The sequence below is a fragment of the Lonchura striata genome, chromosome 8 (assembly GCF_050655825.1).
Source record: "Lonchura striata isolate lonStrDom1 chromosome 8, ASM5065582v1, whole genome shotgun sequence".
Taxonomy (NCBI): domain Eukaryota; kingdom Metazoa; phylum Chordata; class Aves; order Passeriformes; family Estrildidae; genus Lonchura; species Lonchura striata.
In genome coordinates, this window is record NC_140710.1 from 24,212,286 (window position 1) to 24,235,815 (window position 23,530).

General features: G+C 43.0%; 1 protein-coding gene across 2 annotated transcripts in view; it reads left to right on the plus strand.

Annotated features, from left to right (window-relative positions):
- C8H1orf21 (chromosome 8 C1orf21 homolog) overlaps positions 1–23,530 on the plus strand; it is a 106,100-nt gene that overhangs the window by 20,551 nt on the left and 62,019 nt on the right. For both annotated transcript variants that reach the window (XM_021525127.4, XM_085586596.1), the window contains exon 2: positions 23,320–23,525. In XM_021525127.4, coding sequence (XP_021380802.1) covers positions 23,432–23,525 — 94 coding nt within the window. In that variant the 5' untranslated portion in view covers positions 23,320–23,431. The remainder of the gene's footprint in view (positions 1–23,319; positions 23,526–23,530) is intronic.

Consider the following 23,530-nt stretch of genomic DNA (forward strand, 5'->3'; position numbering starts at 1 on the left):
TATTTTGCATATTTAATTAACAGTTTCACATTTGAATTACTCCCCACCGAATTTTTGCTTCCCATTATTGGTTTCTTCTCTTCTGCTGTCATCTGAAACACTTCCTTTCAAGTACAAGAATCAAGGGAATGCTGGGGCTCCTCCTTGCGCTGAGGTGTGTGGATGCAAACTTGAGAGCATTAGAGGGCAGAAGAAGTGCACAGAGTTCCTTGTGAATAACTGTGTGAGTGTGAATAAATAACTGTGTGAGTGTGAATAACTGTGTGAGTGTGAATAAATAACTGTGTGAATGTGAATAACTGTGTGAGTGTTGGTCCTCCTGGTGCTGTGGGATGGAGCATCTTGTCCTGCACATCTGCAGAGAGCCTTGGCCAAGAGCTCCTCCTGTTTTGGGTCTCACTGACCTGCCTGGCAGAGCTTCTTGTCTGTAGGATTGAAATTAAATCTCTTATTGCCAGTGCATTCCTGTTGTACAATATACAAAAATTTTGGTTTTGTGAGTGGCTGAAAACAAAACCTGATACTGAGAACTAAATCATTTTATTTTCTCATTTAATGGAATTGTCTTCCTACAATATAAAGAAAAGTATAATGAAAACACATGCACATGGAAGGGGAAGATTTCATTGGCTTTTTGGGGCTGGAATCCTACCAAAGCAGTGATAATTTACTTTATTGACTTATTTTCAATTGATTGGAAACAGCATGATTTTTTTCTCCCCTATGTTGATATTGTGCTCTGTGAACGTTACATGACCTTTTTCTTCCTGACCCATGGTAGAGCAGATATCTCTGTTGCTGGATGTTTTCCCTGGTCTGGCCTGCCTTGCTCTGTCCCAGCCTTGGTGCAGTTTTCCTGGTCCTTGGTGTCTTTTGGGGGTCCTGGTTCCAGCTGTGCAGTCCAGGTAGTTTGTGGGAACTGTTCCTGATTATACCAGGGTCAGGATGCCTGGAGCATAAATCCATGTTCCCAGCTATTCTGGTATTCTTCCCAGTGCAGAGTGATAAATTTGTCATTGTGACCTGGATCCCTGCATCTTCACCTGGAGACACAGCTCATGAAACTGAACTCATTTGTTAAAAAAAAACTATATATGTATATATAATGAGGAGTTGGTAAGAGATCCACGTCTCTGCAGGGAAGGCATCTTCACAGTCATGGAAAAGGTCTTGTTCAAAGCTGTCTTGTGTTTCTAGAGAAAAATTCCTGTTGAGGATGCAGAAACCTTCCTCTAATCCAGATCATCAGGATTCTGGATTGTTATTGTTATTTATCAACAGGAGTACCCTGCAGTAAAATCCTTCTGTGAATTTTAAGTTCATAAAAGGCAGATCACAGAGTTAAGGCTGGTGGGGTTTTCTCCTCCCTTGGATTTGAATGTTGCTGAATGATAATGGTATCCATTTTTAAACTTGCTTTTGCAGCCTGCAGCCAATTTTTTTTATTGAATTTCATGCAGGTAGACTACATATAAATGCAATATTTTCATTAATGATTATGAGTGGTGTCCTAAGTATCTTCCTACATGGGTTTGCATGTTAAAAATGGTTAACCTTCATTTCAGAGGTCTGATGTTTCTTCAGCAAGAAGAGAATTGAGTAGCACAGGAACATGCTCCTGCTAAACACTGATGGATGCCCTGTTGTAAGAGAAACTCAAGTGCATGTTAAACAACTGCAGGCTGATCTATTTTGTAATTTAATAGAGGAGCTCATTTGAATGTTTTCCTGAGGGAATGCCACTTCAGTGAACATGTTGGTTGACTTGTAAGTACTAAACCACTTGCATCAGAAGGGAAGCCCTGTGGGATGTCGTGTTGAGAGGGGATGTTGAGCAGGGTGTGTGAGTATTTGAATTTTTTGGATATGGATTTGCTGTCACAATGAAGTTGTCTATGAGGCAGAAAATGAAGGTAATCCTTGGTTCAGACCCAAAACCCCTCTCCAGTTCCCCTGTAGCCCCTTTAGGTACTGGAAAGCACCTTTTCCATGGAACTCCTTGTTTTCCTGCTTTTGCTTCTCTGAGCATCTGGGATACAGGAAATACTGTACACCAAAATGTTTTTTTTTTTCTTTTTTTTAAATCAAGTTAGAAAGTCATCAGCATTGTTCCCCAAACCCTGTTCCTGCTGGCAGTGGGCACCTCTGGCTTGTGCCTGGAATCCAAATGCTGCCAGCTCCTACCCCAGATTTGAAGGTGGCTTGAGGAATCTGAGAAGATGTTAAATTTGCTATTACAATTACTTTTATCTGCACAGAACTTTAATTCTTTAGTCTGTCTAGCTGTTAAATGCCTACTTTTTACAACTTGAACACCTCTGGCTCTGCAGTGGAAGTTAAGGCTGTTTGGCAAAGGAGGGGGCAGTTGGGTTTTTTAAAAAGTGGCTAATGTACTGAAAAGTTTTTGTATGCCTCATGTACAATTTTATCTGTTTATAGGGTAGGTTAGTAATCTTTGCAGAATAACAGCTTACTACCTCAGCTCTGAAATCATTGTTATTTCCTGTAAAAATACTTTTTTATTCCATTAAGAGGTTGTACCCCTTAGGTGTCAGCAGTGATCACCCTTTTGGTCATTGCACTCATGGCAGTTGTTGACTACATAATCTTGTACCTTTTGGTTTATGAGAGATTATTCATGAAGATATCATGATGCCTGACAAGTATAATTTTTTTAAGGTGCTGTGTTAAAATGCCTTTTATTGTGTTTGCTACAATTAATTTTTGTAAGGGTTTAGTATTTGCATTGAAATAGCAATAAAACTTTTAACTAATGCTCCTCAACTCTTCGCTTGCTTTGAGGAATACTCAGGATTTTGCAGACTGAATAGGACATGATGCTTTTCCCCTGATAAATTTCTGCTACAAGCTGTTTTCTTGGCAGACAGCCAGCTTTTGCTTAAAAAGTACACCTGCACTTAAGCAGTGGGGAAAAAAACAACAAATTTTTCTTGATCTTTTTGTCCAAGTACTAATTACATGGTTTGTATAAAACCCTCAGACTTCAAATGCAGCATATCTCCGTTTTGAAGAATAAACCTCAGGTACTGGTTTTCCAAATGCCACTAAAAAAAGCCATAAGTGAAGGTGTCTAACACAGTTCTGTAAGAACACCATTCCAAGGATAGCCAAATCCCTAAAGCTTTAAGCTTCTCTTTGATCCCAGGGATTAGTGGAGGTTTCTGCATGGCATGGGCAAATTTTTGGGCTGTTAGAGGTGCCCAGAGGATCCGTGTTTTCCAGGGAGACGAGTCAGGTAGGATCAATATTGCTCCCAGTCCTCCAGGGGCTGGCAGAGCAGCTCCAGCTGGGTTGGAGCATTGCCCCTGTGCTTTGTTAGAGCCAGGGATTTATGATGCAGCTGTTGATGGGCTCAGTGACAGTCAGGCACATTCAGGTGGCATTGCCACACCAGCCTCATGTTACAGGCTTGGAGCAGAGGCTCTCTGAGAAAGACAGAGTTCTTCTTCACCTTGGGTGAAACATTTGCAGGTTTTTTGGGTAATTGTCGGAATCTGGGGTATTGATGATTCCGAGATTGTAGAAAGTCTCTGTCTTTCTGCCCCGCTGCCAAAGAAGTCATAATTGGTCTGTGCTGGTTTCAAGGTTGTTTATTCTGTTTATCTCTAACATGTTCTGCTGCCCTCAGTGGGATGTTACAAACATTAAATACCAGAAACTCCCTGTGCTGGATTTACAATAACGTGCCAATATCTGTCACCTATGTTGAACAGTGTGTCCCAGCCTGAACCAACAGAAAAATGCCAACACCACAGTGAAACCTGGAGGGCATGAAGAAGGAGAAAAAGGACAAGGCACACCCAATTTCCTCCTTCTTGTCCCCTTTGAACCTCTAATCTAGAATCCTAAAATTTTACTTTTGTACCTGTGCCACACTTAATTATTACTCATATCAAACACTCAGAGCTTGTAATTCATCCTGTAAGATTGAAAACTCTTTTCCATGGACAGAGATCACAGCCAGTGTCTCTGGGGGCTCTGTCCAGGGGGGTTCCTGACCCCTGCCAAGGTCCCAGACCTGCCAGGGCAGCCAGAGGGAAGCCCTGGATTCCCACAGGTAATACAAGACAATACATGGCAAATGTTTAAGTCCTGTGGAATGATTCTCTTGCCCATGCAATAATAACCACCTGATAACTCATGCTGGTTGGTCTTACCTGTGAGGATGTTTCCAGAACAGGCTGTTCATGAGGAAAGCTACAGTGAGAAAGGTTGCAGAGACACCAGAAGGGGATTTTTAGGTGCAAGGAGAAAGCTCTAAGGTGTCAGTGATATTTATAAGAAGGTAGATGTTCTGTATGCCAGCAACATCTGTATGTAAAAGAAGGACTGATTTGTATCATCCATTTACAGTCTAAAATTAGTATTTACAGTATAAATGCTGTAATGTGCTTGTAGCATCTCTTCTGGTGACAGTCCTGAGCAGTGAAGGAATCCTGTTTAGTGGAGTCAGGGTTCAGCTGTCTGGGTGAACTGTGGCTTCTCTCAGGCCAGAATGTTATAAATTTAAACCTTAACAATGAAATAGCATCAGGCTAAAGAAATGCTCAAATAAAGAATGGGAACTGTCTCAAAGGATTGTCAAAACCATTGTGTGGTGTTGTCTTGAGTCCTTCCAGAGCTTCAGGAGCAGCATGGAAGTGGTCAGCTGTGCTGCCATGCCAGGCTGACTCCTTCCTCCTGGAGGACTGTGTGAGGGATAAGCCAGGTAGGTTTGGTTACACAGGAGTTTTAATTTGGTCTCATTCAGTGGTACAGTCACTCTTCATTTTTACTGCCCACCCCCAGATCAGCATCCTTTGTCAGACACTCACTGGTGCTGTGCCTGGTGAAATGAGACAAGTCCTTTTGACAGCTGTGGTTGTTAAAACCCAATTTTGTAAATAATTCACCTCTAGCAGGGCCTTACAGCCTGAGCAGCTGCAGGTACAAATCAGGGAAGCCCTTGGTGAATATTTCATCATTTTTTGGAAGGGCTGTTTTTGGCAGCAACTAAAGCAAAGGAATTCAAGGTTATAAAATATGTGTACTCAGAGACAAATATTTTTGGGTGTAGAGAGAGGTCATGTGACAGCATCCTATCAAACTCCCAAGTGTGCTTTTGTTATCTAAAGCAAAAAAACAAGATTCTCCTCAGCAAATGAGAGCAAAATTTAAAGCAGGGGTAAAACAAACAAGCAGGAGACTTTTAGTACTTTTTTTTTATAATTTAAAGTTGTACCATTCTCCTGCTGTTTTGATAGAATTATCTGTCTCTTGGTTTGTCTTCTGCAGGGGATAGGACAGATCATGTTTATGAATGGCATGAGCAATTAAAAAAAAATATTTTATTTTTTGTGTGTTTTGTTTCCCATCACCATAGTGTGAAGCTCTAACAATAGAAGCCTACAATTAAGAAAGGAAGATATTAGTATCTGAAGGTTTCTGACAGTGTTCTTTAGTGTAGGTTTGTCAACATTTGTACTTCGTCCTTGTCTCCTACTTTCAAGTTTTTAGTAGTGGTGTACAGCGTGAAAAGCTTTGTTTTGCATAATAAGAATATTGTCAGTGCATAACAATTGCATTGTTTTTAGTGAAAAACCCCAAACCCACCCTGAACAAAACAATTTCCAAGTGATGTACTTTCATAGCAGCTACTAAGCTGATCCTCCTGGAGAGCTGTATTTTAATTAAAACCTGTATTATTATTATTGTTGCAACCAAAGCTGTTTGCTCTGTTGCAAGACACTTTGCTTTGTCCTGTGAATCTGCTGCTCAGCCAGGCACTGAAAGTCTTAGCAATCCTTTATATTTGTCATCTCATGTTTGGGAAGCCATGGAGAGCAGAGCCCCAGCAGGGTGCAGCCATTTCTTTGCCTGGCATCTGGAACTGTGCTGTGATTTCACGGCTTATTCTTAACCTGAACCATCAGAGCTCAGCTGAGGCTGCTGGCTGTTGCTTGGCATCGAGGAGAAATTACATAAATCTGAAAGCTGGGGCTGTTTCTATCAGAAATGAAGGTTCCCAGGATTACTAGAAATTCATCTGGAGTTGTTGGGAGTGCCTTGGCTTGGGAAGCTTGACATGGACGTGTCACAGGGGTTATGGGCCCTTCCTCCCCACCCCATCCTTCCTCTCCTGCAGGCAGCTCTTCCCAGCTTCTTGCAGGAGAGCTGCACAGTCACAGAATATACTGCTTTAATTTAGGAGGTCCATACAGTGTTCTTCTTTAGAGGGGGAGATCTCATTTGGATTAATGTTAATCAACACCACTTGAAGTTTAGGTTAAAGGCAATAAACAAATACAGCTTTTATAATCAGGGGAAGTATTTGCAATGGTTTTGGAAAATGTTTTAAAAACCAGTGTTGGGATAATTAACCGGAAAGTTGTTTTTTAAGCTTGCCTTGCAGCCCCTCTGGAAAGCAATTTTGATGTTTAAGAGAATGAGAGATGTTTTCTGCCCTGGAAACCAGTTGGCAGAAGGTCTGGCACAAAGTGCTCTTAAATCTGTTTGAGCTGAGAGAGCCTGGCACCATGGGAGGAGAGGGGAGGAGGAGGTAAGGACTGGCATTTTTAGGAATCTTGGTTTTGAAATGCAAAGATGTGCATCTTGGTGCCTTCTAGATGCTTTGTTTGCCTTTATAGGCTATACACACACATATTTTTTATATATGTGTGTGTGTACACATACTTTTTATACATATTTGTATAGGCATGTGCACCTTTGTGACGTTTCCATGCCAGAGGGGGAAGGTGTAGGGAGAACAGGAACACATACTCAGAGGTGCCCACAGCTTCTGCTCACTTGCTCATTCATGACTTGACCCAGATTTGCCTCGTTTACCCTGGGGAGTTGGAAAATACAAATTTTGCTCTCTGAACCAACAGGCTATCTGGAGGAGCTAAAGGTGGCTGGGCTTTTCTCTTTTTACTTCCCAGCAGTAATTTGTTTGAAACGTCTAATGAACTTTCATAAAATGTCTAAGGAGGAAAAAAAAAAAGAAAAAAATCTCAGTAGGGTTTTACTCCAGAGGTTTTCTAGGCTAAAAAAGCAGTCCAAAAATATATTATGGCAGCCCCAGCTGCTCTGTGACAAAAATACTCCTTGAAAAAAGGAAATTCAAGTAACTCTTGCTGTGAGATGAGTGAAAATGTACGGACTCGGTGTGTGGGACCAACAGGAAATGATCCAAGTGGGAAGAGTGCATTGCCCTCAGTCTGGGGAAGTGGGAGGAAATGTGCCAGTCAGGATTGTTTTTCAGCTCTCCTTGCTCTGCTGTTTTGACTGAGCCTCCTTGTAGAAAATACGATGCTTCTTTAGAGGGAAAACATCCATTGACAGGGCAGCTCATGGAAGGGGATGCTTAGGGCTGAGTTGAAGACTTAATGAAGGGCTGTTGGCAAGGAGCTGTCGGGGAGCATAAGCTGACTGGGATGCTGCTCAGGAATACAAATGCCTCCCTCCTAGGGAAGCCATTGGGGGGTGCATATGGAGTCTCTCATGCTGAGCATGAAAATTTAATCTGGGTAAACAACATCCCCTGGTTGGTGGGAATTAGGGAAGAAGAGCTGCAGCTCATGGGTTTGCTAATAGAGTCCCAGCAGCGAGGGGCTCATGGGGCTTTCACCAGAGATTGTGTGAGACAGGCATAATCTGCAAGAACTGCCTGGCATGTTATGATGCCACATCCTGACACCTCTCCAGAGTGTTTTCTGTGACTAGAACTTGCTGTGAAATGGTGCTGTGCCTTCAAGAGGGCTTCTTAGAATTTGTGTGAGATCTACTGAATTACAGTCTATCAGGGTGAAGCCTTCTGCTGGTGAGACCAGTTGCCTGTTGATGTGCATAAACAAAGTCTGTGTGAGGATGATTGTGAGATATAATCCTGATCACCAAACTAAAATGTATCTGTTACAGCTCAGCTTGCTATACAAATCAGTATAAATGTTTTGATGTAGTTTTTAAAAGGTATTTTAACTCAGTATTCAGACTATCCTATGGTTAATAATGAAATGAAGGCAAGAAATAAAATATCAGAGTGCTAATCTAGCTGTGTGACTTGTTTTTTGTCAGGTTTTCACTGAGCTTTCTGAATCCCAATGATACATTGTCATTAGTTGTCAATGGTAAAGCCTACATCACAGTTGCACATTATTCCTTCTAATCTGTGTTACCTTGTGCTTGTCAAGATAAGTTTATTTCAAGTTCAGGCAGCTTAATTATCTGGCTGTTCTCTGGCCCCTTAGGATTTTGCCATTTTCTCTAGTGTTGATGAATTTGCACTTTAGTGCCACCCATCAAGTGTAGCTCTTCCTTGGCCACTCCTTGCAGGAAATGTGTTTTAGCCCATATCTGTATTCAGGTTTGAATGGTGCTGTGGGGTTTTGGGGTGTTTTTTGTCACTGAAGATGATTGCTGTGTGACTGGGGTGGGATTAATGAGGACTAGGGAGGTCACAGGACCATCCCCAGGCCCAGGTTAGGCTCTGGCTCAGGGGAGGTCTTTGATTATGCTGACATTCGGTGAAACCTCTTGAGAGTGAACTTGTTCTTGTGAAGATTTCCCTCTTCTTTTCCCTCTGGCAGGCCAGGTAACACTCTGGGGTTCCTTCCAAGCCACTTCCCAGATGTCTCCAATGAAGCTCCTTCAAGTCACTGGCTCTGGTTTTTGAACATTCAAGTAACATAACATTTTCTTTATCCCAAAACACCAAGCACACTGACTTCTCTGACTGAAGCTTAAAATTTCTTGGTTTAACATCTTCCTCTAGTTCATTAATTCATTAATTAATTCTGATTTCAAGCAACTTCTAAGGCTGATCAATCTATAATTTTCAATATCTTTCCAGAGTGTTTCCCACTCTAGCTGACTTGGATGGGAAATGGAATATTGTAAATTGTGAGTAAAATCAATAATTTATGGCTTTATATCAACCAGTCAACCATGTTCTTGCTAAGTGGGAAGCAGAGAAGTGTCAGGGGCACACCATGCACCTCAAGTTCTGCCTGTAATGCACCCATTAATGCCTCCCTGTGCAGTGAGAAGGGACCAAGGCAATGTATTTACCTCATGCCTTTAGTTTGATTTGCTAAAATGAACAGATTTTTATTGCTGCACTGTGCTGGCCTGTTCCCCAGGAGCCCCTGGGTTTGGTTCCCAGTTGTCCCATCCCATGTCATTGGTATTCTGTGAGGGTGTGTGGCAGCTTGCAGGGAGAGAAAGAAATCCTGGGGGCTCAGGGGGAAATTGCCAGCCTGGGCTGGCTTTGCACTCTCAAACCATTGAGGGAAGCTAAGTGCCATGGTGAAAATACAAAAGTTTGGGATTTTATCATGTAAAATTGGATTACCTACTCCTTATGAATAAGTCTGCTGTGCTCTGAAATACCGGTCTTGGGTTTTATACACTGATAAAAAATCTGTTAATGTCTCTCTCTGAGGCCGTACTTTGGCTTACATAAAATCAGATCCTTCTCTCCTCCCCCCCATAAAGCACTTAAAACCTAAATTAAGATTAATGTTCCATTACACTTTTATCAGTTATGTTATATACTGAAATGCACTAGTTACATGCAGATGGATCTTCTGTGTCAACAACAGCAAAAATCAATACTTTTATTTTTAAACCACTGTATCTACAGAAACACTCATTGCATCAAGTAACTCCCTTGTTCTGTTGGGTCTCAGCTGGGGGATCTGTGTGTTGCCCAGGCTGAAGCTGCTGGAAAGCCCAGCTTTAAGCCCTGGGATCCCACATCATTCCTCCTGTCACATTTTAACTTAACGTGATCATTTGTTCTTGGAACTCAGATGCCTCTACAGGATCTTTTTGTGGCCTAAAATGAGAGGATTAACTGAGCTGTTGGGGTTACAGCCTCCATTCCAGCTGCTGCTGGCTGGGCCTGGTCTGGCATCTTGGCTGTATTTCAAGTTTGATCTCTGGTGCTTGCTCAGAAACTCACTTTTTGGCCTGCCTGGGAGGAAGTTGTTGGCATTTGTGTATGGAAATCCAAGTGGCTGCTTTGCGTAGATGCTGATGGTGATCAAGTCTGCCTTCCCAGGGTTTCTGCTGCTTTATTTCTTCACTGGGTAGTCCTGTTATTTTTGCCCTGCATGTGCAGCTGGCACAGGCTGATTTAGCCCAGCAAAAACCATCTGAGTAATGTGACTCAGGTCAGCTGAGAATTTTGGAGAAGACAAAGTTTCTATGTTTAATTCCTTTACCTTTATCTTTTCAACTTCTTTCATCCTGCTGGCTGTCAGAATAAGAGAGTTGCTAAGCAACTTCTTCCCTTCTTCCCGTGGCATTTCTCTCCTTCCGTGGTGTTTTGGTGGACTTTGATGGTCTCTGCCATCACTTCCAGAATGCACTGTGAGGAGGCAGGGTGATACTGGTGCAACACAAAGCTGATTTCATCTAATTCCTTATCAAAACTGCTTCTATGCTGCTCGGGTTCCTTGTGAGCTCCTGTGGCAGATCTCCAGAGGAGACCAAGCACTGGGTCTGGCTGTGTTGAAAGAGCCTTTCCAAGGGTGGTGGTGCTGGTGTCACAAATAGAGAAGGTTCAGTACCACACAGCAAAGAAAAGAGATGAGGGAGTGGTGCATTACAGAAAGCTGCCTATCAGAAGGCAAAGTGCAGTGATTTCTGGGCAGAATGTCCTGAGTATTTTTGATTTTTGGTTTTAAATTTAACAGCATTTTTTGTAAATCTGAATACTTAGACTTTGCTTCTCTTTTAGCCATGGAGAGGTGAGGAAAAAGATCAGGGAAAACTTAAAATTTTCAGTTTTTATTTTAATATATTTTAGAACCTGTCATAGAATCCTGGAATAGTTTGGGTTGGGAAGGATCCCATCTCGTTCTGCCCACTGATGTGGGGTACATTTTCCAGTAGCCCAGGTTGCTTCAAACCCTGTCCAGGCTGGCCTTGAACAGAAACTGGTTGTTCTTGATGAACCAGAGACAAAGTTTTCTGTCCTTGCTGTTTTTTAGCTTCAAGCTCTCACAGTGGCATTCTGGATTCAGCCTTTGGAGTTCTGAGGCTGTCAACTTCACCTGGATGCAGTAAGGGATTTTTATGAGCACTGACATATGTATTAAATGATTCACTGGAGATGAGAAAATAGTGGATTTCTGTCATGTAATTTTTTATTATAAAACATGCAACTGAAGAGAAACAAAGTCAAGACAGAATAATCCAGTTTTTATTTCTGGGGTGGATGCTTCTCTGCTGTTGCTGTCTTGATGTTTTTTGCAGTGGGGTAAAGGTACCTTTAAATAGTCTGTTTAAAATATAATTGGTAAGTGCTCAGCTACAGTATTATAATTCAGTTGCACAGAATTCACTTATGACATGGGAATGGAAAAATACTGTAATAGTGAGAAGGATTTATGATGTTTTGGTGCATATTGCTCTGGACGCTGATTTTCCCGAGCCTGGGTTTATCAGTTGTCTGGCAGTGGATGATTTACAGGTGCTATAAATGACACCAGCATTTACAGTTGTGTTGTTTTGAGTTAAATGCTGTTCCAGGGAACTGGACTCAGTTAAATGGTTTTTCTTGCAAAAAAAACATTGAATCAGCTTCCAGCGACAGCTCCTTGCACAGCCATGACCATCCCAGGCATGGGTTTGGGAGGGAGGTGCTCTGTCTGTAGGACCTTGCACATTGCACAATTGGTTCTCCCATTTTCCTTTATTTTCCCCCTCCTTCTTTTTAATATCCATTTCAATGTTTTTTGAATTTAGTCTCAGTATTGCTTTCCTAACATAATAAAAGTGTATCTAAGAGAGCCAGCTTGATTCAGCCTTCATAAACGTATCTCTTTTTCTAATTTTAAAAAGGAATCCTCCTCACACTTGACCCTAGAAGAGGGAGAGAAAGCCCATTAAGGGTTTGCAGAATTGACTCTCAGGAAAGCAGCTGCTGTTTTCATTGCAGAAAGCTAAATGTGGGAGTAAAGGGCCTTTGAGCTTGACAGTGTCCAGCTGCTTTTTAACATGGGATGCAGCTGTGTCCAAGTGTCTCTGTCATGGGGAATCACGGACCCTGGACAGGGTAATGGGGAAATGGTCCTGCTGGACCTGCAGAGCTGGACATGGAGACCTCAGGTTACTGCACCCAGTCATTGCTGGACACAAGGAGGGAAGTAACAGCAAAACAATGGACAAAATATAAATGGAATTTAAGCAACTGCATCACTTCCCAAATTAATAAATGTGACAGGGTTAAAAAAACTTTAGAGACAAGTCCCTGGGGAAGATTATAAAACCTTGACAACCTTTTAGAGAGGCTTTCAAAGGTACTGAGCTGATGCTGTGCTGCTGAATCCCAGAATCCCAGAATGGTTTGTATTGGAAGGGACCTTAAAGCTCATATTCCATGCCCTGCCATGATCAGGGACACCTTCCACTAGACCACATTGCTCAGAACCCCATCCAGCCTGGCCTTGGACACTTGAGTATAACCACCTTTGAAATGTGATTGTTTTCATGTAATTTCTGCCCAAATTATCAGCAGGCCAAATTATGTAAAGCTTGAAGGCTGTTGAAGGTGAATTCTTGATGGCTGTGTGGGTAGTTCAGAGAAGTACATGTTCCTTGGCCCCTTACCTAGTGACATTATTATTATGTAATAAGTGACATGGTGTCATAACTAAGGCCCTGATTGAATTGGAAAAGGAGCAGTATTTAAACATTTGAATAATAAAGTAATTGCAAGGAGAATCCTCTTGGCCAGAAGGAGAGGGATCCAAAATAACTCCTAGAGGGTCAGCTCAGCTGAGCCCTGTGAAAAAGGAGATCTGCTTGGAGAACAGTGGAAGAACTTGGGAACTACTTTTGAGACAGTGTTGTCCTCAGGATGATGAAAACAGTTTGGTGGGTCAGATTTTCACTTGCCTGTGGATGTTGTCCTCTGCTCACAGGTGTGAGTGAGGGTCCCAGTGTGGGCCAGCCTGGGGGATGCCTTTACACTCTCAGAGCCCTGCTCTGTCCCTCCTCAAGCCAAACAGACGGTGCACTCATGTCCTTGCTTTTCAAAGTTGCCTCAGTCTTTTGCAATCCATATTTCTCATTTCTTCAGGGGCCTTGTATTATTTTGTCCCACTCTTACAAATTGAACAATGTTGCATCAACTCTTCTCCCCATCAGTTTTCTCTTCATGAGAAAGCTGCATGAACATCTGCAGAGCTTTAGTGCGTTTGGATGACTGCTCTGGCCTATTTTGACCTGGGTTTTTCACATAAATTATGATCCTGTAGGCATTTGTATTGTTCTGACATTACAATTCTTTAAAAAATCCTATTACATTTTGATTCCTACTGATTGTATTCAATGGTCTTTGGAAGCCTTTTCAATTATTTATAATGTATTTTTTCTCCTCTCTTACAGCTGAGCAGAATTTGTATTTTTGCCCTGCTCTGTATGGGTTTTCTCCTTGCTTTGACTGCTGTGAGGCTGTTTCCAGCTGGGCTTTTCCCCCCTTTCTATTCATGTGTCGATTTGGCAGGAAAATGCCACTGTGGTGTGGCCGTGTGGCTGTGAGGGGGCGTGGGAGAACACTCCCTTTGTCCTGTGCTTTTGGGGTTATTTCCTCCAGCCTGCCCTGCTGGGTGATGGACCTTTCACAAGTGCAGGAGCACGAGCCAGCAGTTCATCTCCCTGCATCCAGAACCTTCCCAGTCCCACAGCTGCACTGACATGGGACCCTCTGCTCCCTCCTCAAAACCATCTACTGCCTACAGGGTGCTGGAAGCAGGACTCACAATAGTTTTGGGTGGTTCCTGGTTGCTAGGTCAGCTCCAGTTTCAGTTTTTGGTGGTGAGCAACACAGAGAAGTTTATACCCTCCACTGTTCCTGCACAGATGTGAAGGCACACACACACTTTGCAAGGATGACTTAAATTATGTAATGCCTTCTGCAGTCCCTGCATCCATGCTGTGCATGCAGGAAGCCCTGGCATGGTGTTTTCATGCATCTAACAGACCTTTCCAAAAGGATGCTGTGTCCCTTTGCTACATGGGTTTTGCTGAGCTGGGACTCATGGGTGAGGTGTAAATGCTCTCAGGGTGGTTCTTAAACCTCTTTAGGTACCAAAATTGCTTCATCATTACTATTCTGCATGGTATTTGGTTTAAATAAATTCAGGTGGTATCCAGAAAAAGTTTACACCATCAAACAGAAAGTTGTGCTTTATACGCAGTTGGTTTTAAATGGTGGTTTTTGAGTTTAAACATGTGCTTAAACTGTGGCTCAAAGCTGAAGTGCACTATACAGGTGTAGGAAATGCAGAAGAGGGCCCAGCTCCCTATACACAGAAAATTATTGTGGTCACTTTTGGGAAATGTAACATTAAGTCACAATACAGAAACAGGATGCTACCAGCTGGAATAAGATGTAGGTAGTTAAAAAAAGAAGCTGGTTTCTGTGTTTTAAATCCTTGTGAGGTCTGTTGCTGTCTTGGCTGCTCCTTGTCAGCAGTGGGAGGAGAGATCTGCAGCCCTCCCTCGCCTGTGCCACTGATCCAGTTCTGCTCTGGCTGGTTGTGTTTGAGTTATAGCTGTGTTAACATGAACTGAAAATACTGCCATTGGTTTTGGCTACTCTGCTGCTCATTTATTTATATCATAGGCTGAAACATGGTTTAGATGTTATTTTGTGAATGTCTAGGCTTGGTTATGGATGTATCCATTCAGCATCTCACCATGGAGCTGTAACAGTGTTCTTAGACATTTTTTTTAAATTAAAAAAAAAAAAAAAAAGAAAATTAATAAAGGAGGAAGCCAGTATCCAAAACTGGGACTGGGCTAAACTCCTACATCTGTGTTGAAGGAAATGTTTTTCCTCCATCAGTGATGTCCAGAAGCTCCTCTGCCTGAGTACTGCATGGTGGGGGGCGGGATGAAAGTAGGGAATGGATCAAAACAGGTTTTACAGGAGCAGAACCTGGTTCCTCTCTCACCTGTGTTTTTCCAGCTCCCTGTTCTGGGCTGGAGGTTTCTGAAGCTCTGCTGCTTTCAGAGCACAGTCTGCTTTCTCAGCTGCCCTCCCAGCTGGGGATTCTCAGGGATAGCCTGTGGGATAGGGTATGAGATGGAATAGCTCATGGCATAGGGCTCTTGGGTCAGACCATACCAGCACAAACATTCAGGCACTGTGGCCTTCAGCGCCAAAAATCCTGTGTTCTCCTCCTGAGGAGTTATCCTGCAAAGCAGGAAGGAGTGGTCAGTAGTGTCATTTTGGGAATGCAGGTGGCAATGTGCATCCCTTTCATTCCTGCTTGTGCCATTTTCACGGGACTACAGTTAGAAAATAATTTAAAAAATAACAGTATAAATACTATGCAGTTGTTCAGAAGAGCTGAGATTGAAGTGAGCTGCTTTGTTAGCTCTTCTCCTGACTTTTACCTGCTGATTTTTAGCAAGATTGCAGCTGCTGGTTGGGCCATGGAGGAGGCAGACGTGCATGGAATGGTGCCTGTGCTGGGATCACTCCTCAGCAGCCTGGATGAGTCAGCTCCTGTGGTTTTGAGCAGCATCCCTGCACTTATTCTGTCATTTAAGTGTTATCAGGTTAGTGAAGAAAGATTTCTTATTTCTGTAGCTCATCTGCCAAAAGAGGAGGCCCCTTGAAACTGCTCTATCCCCTAATTGCATGGCAGCAGCAGCAGCAGCAGACGTGCATATGGCAAATGTTTCCTTGCTGGCACATTAGCAGCAGGTCCCCAGCATCTCAGCCCCTTGGCTTCTGCACAGCTCAGTTGTTCTGTGCTATGTTTATCCTCAGTGGTACATAAAGTAGCTCCTGCTGTAGCTCTTTGGATGAAAAATGCCTTGGAAGTGAGGTGGGGGGGCGGGTTGTGGGCTCTGTGTGGGTGCAGAGACATCCAGGGACAGCCAGGGACATCCAGCCACCCTCTCCAGCTTGCAGCTGCTCTCCCCTTCCTCTGTGGGCAGAAATTTGGCCCAGGCATGCTGTTTGGCCAAGCTTACCAGGATGCAAGGAAAGGTCTCCAGGTGGAAGCTGGAAGCTCACAGCATAACTGGAGAGTGTATATTCAAGGCAGAGTCAAAGCAGTTTTCTGAGGTGGGGTAATTCTGTGCTGGATTTTTGAGCAGATAGGTGAATTGCTGCCGTGTGTGTATTCATCATTCATTGATGGAGCTGGAGGTGGAGGGAGATGCCAGAGTCTGTCATCTCATTTGTGGATATTTTTAAGAATTTTTTAGGGAATAACCAATCAGCTGACTATGGGGCTTTTTGTTGTAGAGCTATTATGATAAATCAGTGGGTCTAAAGGGCGGTGGGACCCTGCAAATGTGCAATTACAGATAATTGCATTAGGACCCATCTCAGTGTGGTATTTATACCTTCATGGTGGCACACAGGAAAGATTAAGAAGTCGTTTGGGAAGGAAATCAAAGTGTGAAAGAACAAAAAATGAAGATTAAACATTCAAGTCTTAAAATTCCAGGTATTCACTACCACACTAGTGGGTGGTATTGGTCCTTGATGCTTTTCCTGTTGAAATAAGGAACTATGTGCTTCACGTTTTTAGGAGAGACCTGGTAAACCACTGCCTTTTCTGGGAGAGGGGTAGTCCTTAAAAGAGCTCAGCTCCAAGCCAGAGTCAGTGTTGTCATGTGGAGATTGATCCCTCAGCCCTGGTGGGAAGATGAGAGGAGCTCAGGAGAACAAGGCTGGTTTTTCAGTGTGGTAATTATCCCTCAAGGTCTTCCTCCAAAGCAGAGGGTCTTGTTGATGAAGTGGCTGCAGTTCCTGCATCAATTGTTTTAGTGTGATTTGACATGATGATGGTGACTGCCTAGATGTAATGGTTGCATCTTTAAATTATTTTATTAAGGCAGAGCAAAGGGAGTGAGTCTTCAAAAGGGAGATGATGCTCAGACCTGTGCTTGGAGCGTATTAAGTATTGTATAAATCTCTGTTCCTGTACCTCAGGGCCTTTTACTGTGCCCTGCTCAGTAAAGCACATCTTGCTCTTAAACCATGAAGACAGAAATAAAATTAAATAGGAGAGCTTATTGCTTTCTTTTTTTATACTTTAGAGGTGCTTGAGCTACCTTCCCATTACGGTAAATGCTGGAGATTATTCTTAGATACACAAGAAAGCCATGTACTGAAAATGGAGCCTGGCTTTTCTGTAGTCCTGTCTGGTGTCTCACATCACATCAGCCCGAGGTGCCACCACCAGCTCTGCATTTTCAAAATCCCTTCAGAAATAAATCACAAAACGATTTTTGTTTCATGAAAATGGAGACTCAGGAAGTGACCTCAAGTCAGTGGAAAGGTCTTGTTGCTTTTAATCAGATCCCTCATGGTGGTTGCTGGTGGGTTTTTCGTTATCTGGTGTTGACTGTAGTCATTTTTAGTGTGGGGCAAGGTAATGGCTACAAACTGCCAGTGGGCAGGGTTAGATGGGATATTGGGAAGAAATTCATCCCTGTCAGGGTGGGTAGACCCTGGCACAGGGTGCCCAGAGCAGCTGTGGCTGTCCCTGGATCCCTGGAATTGTCCAAGGCCAGACTGGACAGGGCTTGGAGCAGCCTGGGCTAGTGGAAGATTTCTGTCATGGTAGGGGTAGGATGGTTTGGTCTTTAAGGTCCTTCCTACCCAAACCATTCTGTGATTTTGTGAATATCTCTGTGTCAGTCCTTCTAAAAACCACAGCAATCTCTGCTGTAGAAGCAGGAAATACTTAGGTGTTCTCTACATATTGTCATATAATCTTATTTTTTATGAAAAGTTCTTGTTTTTTTTCTGAAAGTATTGTGGATGAGTGTCCTGAATCTTCAGAAATCTGAGTATTACTTGCTTCTATGTTAAAGGCCATCTCTGGTGCTGCTACTGGTTTGGCTGAGGTTGTGCAGATGAAATGTGTTTGAAAAGTTTGGGTTCTCACCTGCAACAGGTCATCTCTGTGGGCAAGCTAAAGCAAATATTCTACAGTCTTGCCAGCCAATTAAATCTCATCTGTCTTCAAAATTTTGTCTATTAATTCTCATAAAGGGGGGAAAGTTATTAAATACTAGAACTGCATTCTGTAATGGTGGTGGTAATATTTGTATCACTACTCTTAAAGTTTTTGATGGTAAAAGAAATTCAGAATGAAACGTAATTAATTTTCTTTGGAAAAATGGCAAGTTGTATGACTGACATCTCATGTGCTGCTGGGCTTTTCACACTGATTTTACTTTAACTCCACCTTGTGTGAATGAAGAGGATGACTGCCACGCAATTCCCTTTCCCTTCCATCTTTTTTATTTTACTCCATGATGTTTGAAATCTTTTTCCATGGATTTACTGGTGGTATGTCTCCTTAAGAGTCCGAGCAAGGAGAATATGCTCCCAGGAAGTATCACGATGCTGTTGAGAGCTTTTCTATTTGGAAATCACTTGTTGCTTTAATATGTCAAAAACCCCATGTACTGGATCAGCAGAAATCCTGACTGCAAGCAAAAGAAAATAAGACCAGCAAATTTTGCTGATGAAAAAGGTGATCCAAGCCTCAGCAGAGCAGAGGCTGTCCTGTGTTAAGCTGGCTGTTTGTACCAGTGGGTGAGGGCAGCATGGTTTGTCCATGGCTCCCAAGGAAGAGAAGTCACCACTCACTTTGACTTTTCTTTTCCTCCTAGTGCCACTGGAAGATGATGCTCTAGAGTGTTTGCATCACTCATTCTGCTGTTCAGTTAGCCCTGCTTATTTAGCAACTCAGTAGATTAATTTTCAATATAACTGCACTATTCATACCAATTTGAATAATTTGAAGAAGGAGAAAGAGACCTTATATGAACTTTTTTTAAAAATACTTTTTCTTTCCCTCCTTAGGCCATTGGTGTACTTCAGAGGCAAAAGTGATATCTTTTTGGCTCCAAAAATGCCTTTTGGCTGTTGAGTAAAACCCAAAAAGCCATCTTTTGTGGTGGAGGGTAGCTGAGAAAGAGAGATGTCACAGTGGAGAAGTGCAGGACAAACTTGGAATTCATTTCTGCTTTCTTCTTCTTGGGAAAAAAAATGAAATGGAAATCAAACAGTCCTATTTCTTATAGGAAATAAATGTAATTAGTAGCAGTAAGTTAAATCTTCAAGGTCTGCCTGGAATAGGTTGTTCCATAGGAAAAGCCAGTGTGGCTTTTTTAGCTTAGGGGTTTTTCATGGTTGCATGGAAATTGTTGCTTTGATCTCTTTAGCATTGTAAAATTTTAACCTGATTTCCTGTGTGGTCAGCACGGAAAGAAATTTGTGAATGTATCTGCAGCCTGAAGATGATGCAAGATCAGTTATCTCAATGCAATAAAGATGAAAACAAATACACCTGTTGTAACAGAAGAATTAACATGCATTTGTTGTAAAACACTGGAAGTCCTCCATTTGTATGAAGCGTTTGTGGAAGCAAAATGTGTTTTGTCAAGGATGCAGCCTTTGACCATCAGAAATAAGAGGTGAGGGTGTAATGAGTGGATTAATGAAGTGTTGAAAGAGTTGGTAAAAGAAAAACCACATCATAGACATTGCTCAGAAGAAACAAAAAAGGAATTGCTGAAGGTTTCCAAAGGTATTTTCTATTCTAAGAGTTGAGCTCCCCCATTTTTAGCTCAGAAGAAACCTGGGTACAAAGCACAGCATCTGAGAGTGCCTCTAGTCTTCTTCTGACCTGCTGTAAGATGTTAATCCTCAACCTGCTGCATTTCATTTGGGGGTGGTGTACACTTTTGATCTGCCTGAGAGATTTTTCTCACCAGCATTTTGCAGATAGGAGCCTGCAAATTGCCTCTCAAATCTTGATAATTAGTGATGGTGGGTGGTGAACATGAACTGCAAATGGTTTGAGGTTTTCTTCTTCTTTTTATTTTTGGCTTCTGAAAATATGTGTGCCCCCAAAATGCCATGGAAGACAAAAGGGAAGGTTACATTTGTGCAGAAGTGGGGGAGGAGGAGGAGGAGGAGCGGATGTGTTGTTCTGCTGCTGGGTGAAGTGCTGTGTTTCACATCCCCAAAGCTTTGCCAGGCATCCCACTGAGTGAGGACCAGCACCTCTCTTCTGAGTGATTCCCAAACCTCATCCCTGGCTCTGGTCCTCAGGCAGGGGAGGTCTCCCAAGGCTGGAGAGCATCGTGCTGTACCAGATTTCATCCCCTGTGAAATTAATGCTGCTTTCCTCCCACTCTGTTCTTGGTATTAAATCCTCTGCTATCCTTAGATTGTGTTTAGTTACCTGTGTTCACAGTGCTATGTTAACAGCAGTCCAAGGAACATGCCTGGAAGTGTGTTAGACTCACCTTGGAGGTAATTTTTCAGTAGCTTTCTCAGCCCAGTTTATTGGCACCAGGAGAAGTTTGCCTCCATAACCCAACTATTAATTGTATGGCTTTTTCAGGTGCTGCTGTGATTGCTATTCTTTCATGTAAAAAGTGAAACTTCCAGTTCCTGTATCCCCATCTGTTTCCTTTAATCACAGCATGCTTTCATTTGTGACCATATTTTTAGAGGTTGATGTGTGCTACCAAAATGCTGCGGGAGAGATTTGACAGTGGATATTTCTTCCTTTTTTTTCCCCCAAAAGAGCTTTATCCTTCTGCATTCCTGTTCTATATCTCCTTGCTCCTGATTGTTCATGCAGCTCAGTGGTCCTGGGACCCTGACCATCCTGGGCACTAATCAATAATTAAGTATTTTGCAATTTGTTGTGCTGCATGCTGGCTGTATAAGGCTTCATTAAAAAATCTCCTTCCTAAACCAAACCCACTGCTCCTTTGTGAAATACATTTGGGTTTTATTACTGAGCAGCTGTTTTCCTTTTTGTAAATGGTCCCTGCTGAGAGACAGAAAAGGAAACAGGAAAAATAATTGAATATGGCAGGAGCATAATTCATTCAACAGGTACTTCTGTGCCTGAGTTGTGCTCAGTGGTGCTGAGCTGTGGTAGGCAGCAATTCCCCCCACGACAGCCTCCTACCCAGATCTCACCCAAACACCTCCACATCCTTTCCAGGATTACATCAAGCCTTCTCTTGCTCCTTTTCCTATAGTTGGCCACACCCTTTTCCCTGGAATAATACTACTGGTTGTATTTCAAACCAGAAGTCAGTGCTTTCAGGCTCTGTCTACCTGGAGGCTCCTGCTTTTCTCTGAAAACTGAATCAAGGACACTGTTGATCACGTTTACCCCTTCATTTGTTTCAGCTGGTCCATGAAAAGCTTTTGTCTTTAACCAAATTTATGTTCTCTGGGAAGATAAGGCCCCGTTTCATTTGCAGTGCAGGCAGCAGTTCCCTCTCCCAGTCTGCTGTTTCTCCTCCATCTCCCACACCCCTGAGTGTCTTTACCTATCTCCAAGCACTGCATGGCTGATGCTTTAAATCCTTTGGATCCTTGCTTGACCCCAACAGTGAGATGAAGACTTTAATGCAGGTTGCTCCTTGAACAGAGGAGAGGATGAACTGTCAGCTGTGACCCTCCCTGAACTGCAAAAACTGAGGAACTTCATAATGACTTCTCCTGTAAAATCTATGTTTTCCAGGATGGGGGAAAGTTATGTAACTGTATAGGGCTAAAAAAATCGCTCCAGAGGGGTGTGCTCACTCCCTTCCACTGACAGCAACAATGCCTGGTGTTTGTTGCCCAAAACATTGGCTGCCCTGGAAGTGTCCAGGGCCAGATTGGATGGGACTTGGAGCAGCCTGGGCTAGAGGATGGTGTCCCTGCCCATGGTAGAGGTTGCAACAAGATGAGTTCAAAGCTTTTCTGTGATTCTATAAAATCCTGTGTTTTGGGATGAGTAATTTGCTTTGTCTAAGGAGGAAGAGAAGGATGGGGCAATAAGAAATTCAGGCTCAGGTGTGCATGTGTAAGAGAAGGAAGAAAGAAGAGCATGTTGGGGGATGTCCTGAAATAAAACAAGGGAGGGGTGGATGCTGGGAACAGGGGTTGGCAGATACACTTTGTATGTTCTGGGACGCCCTTGCCAAGTGGAGGAGAAGCACTGCTCTGTGCAGAGAAGGGGGAAGCTGGTTGTGAGTAGGAGTTAGAGGTGGTTCTGCACCCAGAGTCCTTCCCCTTGCTTGGTGAAAGCCATGGTGTGCTAAACAGGATCGCTCTGAGCCTGGCTGCCACATCCTCATGTCTGTGGCTTTGGGGAGGGGCAGGAAAACCCCTGCGGAGGTGGGAGCAGAACCCTCCTAGAGCATGTGCTGGTGTGTCACTGACCTGCCCAGTGCTGGGTGCTCAGGGAGAGGAAAGTCACCACTTGCCTTGGGATTATACATTTCTGCTGGAATGGATACTGCTGTGTCACAGAATGCTTTGAGTTGGAAGGGACCTTAAAGATCACCTCGCTCCAGCTCTCCCTGTCCTAGGTAAGAGCGCGTGTCTGGTGTTACACATTAAATTGTCTGCATGGAGCAGAATGAGCCACAGCCTTGTAAGGTACATGCTCAGAGGTTGAATTAAGAAATTGTGTATGTATAGCTGAGCTAAAAAACTTGGCAAAAGGGAGAGTTTCTTGCTTTCTTTCTTCTGAAAAGTTTGACTGGTGGAAAGGCAAACCAGGTCATCTCACCAAACTTTGAGGTAGCTTTTTTCCAGTGCAGAACCATTTAGCAATAAACAGATCATGAATTCAAATTTCTTTTTAACCTAAAATATTACCGTTCCGGATTAGATTTTTCTTTTCCCTTTGTTTTATGTGACATCTGGACTGTTCAGGGAGTGTTATTCCATCTTAAAATGGAGGTGGTTATCTTTTTGAGTGATGGAGGTTTTATGGATTAAGTAGAATAATGAACACGTAGAGAAAAGATAATACAGCTGACTATCGCCTTTCACATCTGGGAACACAAGATCTTTAATTGATTTAGAGGGGTTATTTTGTCCAAACACTTGCAATTAGCAGCTCTTAATCAGTAAAATGCTTTTAAGAAATCTGGCTTGATGAGTAGATTGGTAAAAGGAGCAGGAGGAGCAGATATTGATGGTTCCTTATCTCTTCTCCCAAAACCCTCTGCGTTCTGTGAGAATAGCGGGCTGGGTGGGAAGCAGATCTGCATGATGCTTTCTTCAAGCCATGGATTAAAGAGTCAGGCTGGAAGAGGCTTTGAGTTCCACAGCTCTGGAGGTACCTTTATCACGACTTGCCTGTACCATCTTTTATAGAACATGGTTTTAGCAGCCTCAGGCCATGGAGGCTGTGCCCTTGTGCTCCTCCTCACAAACTCCACTTTTTATCTCCTTGAAGCTCGCCGTGTAGAGGGTACCTTGTGTGAATGTTTTCCTCTCTCTTTGGCCGTGTTTAGGTGAAGGGCACGTGAGAGCCGAGCAGGAAGGTGGATTATTGCTGCGAGGATGAGCGGGCGTTGCTAGAGATGCTCTGTGGTTCGGTGCAGCTGGAGCTGTCTGAATGAAGCTATGGGCTGTGCCTCCGCCAAGCATGTGTCTACTGTTCAAAACGAAGAGGAAACTCAGAAGGGCAAGAACTACCAGAACGGAGATGTGTTTGGGGGTGAG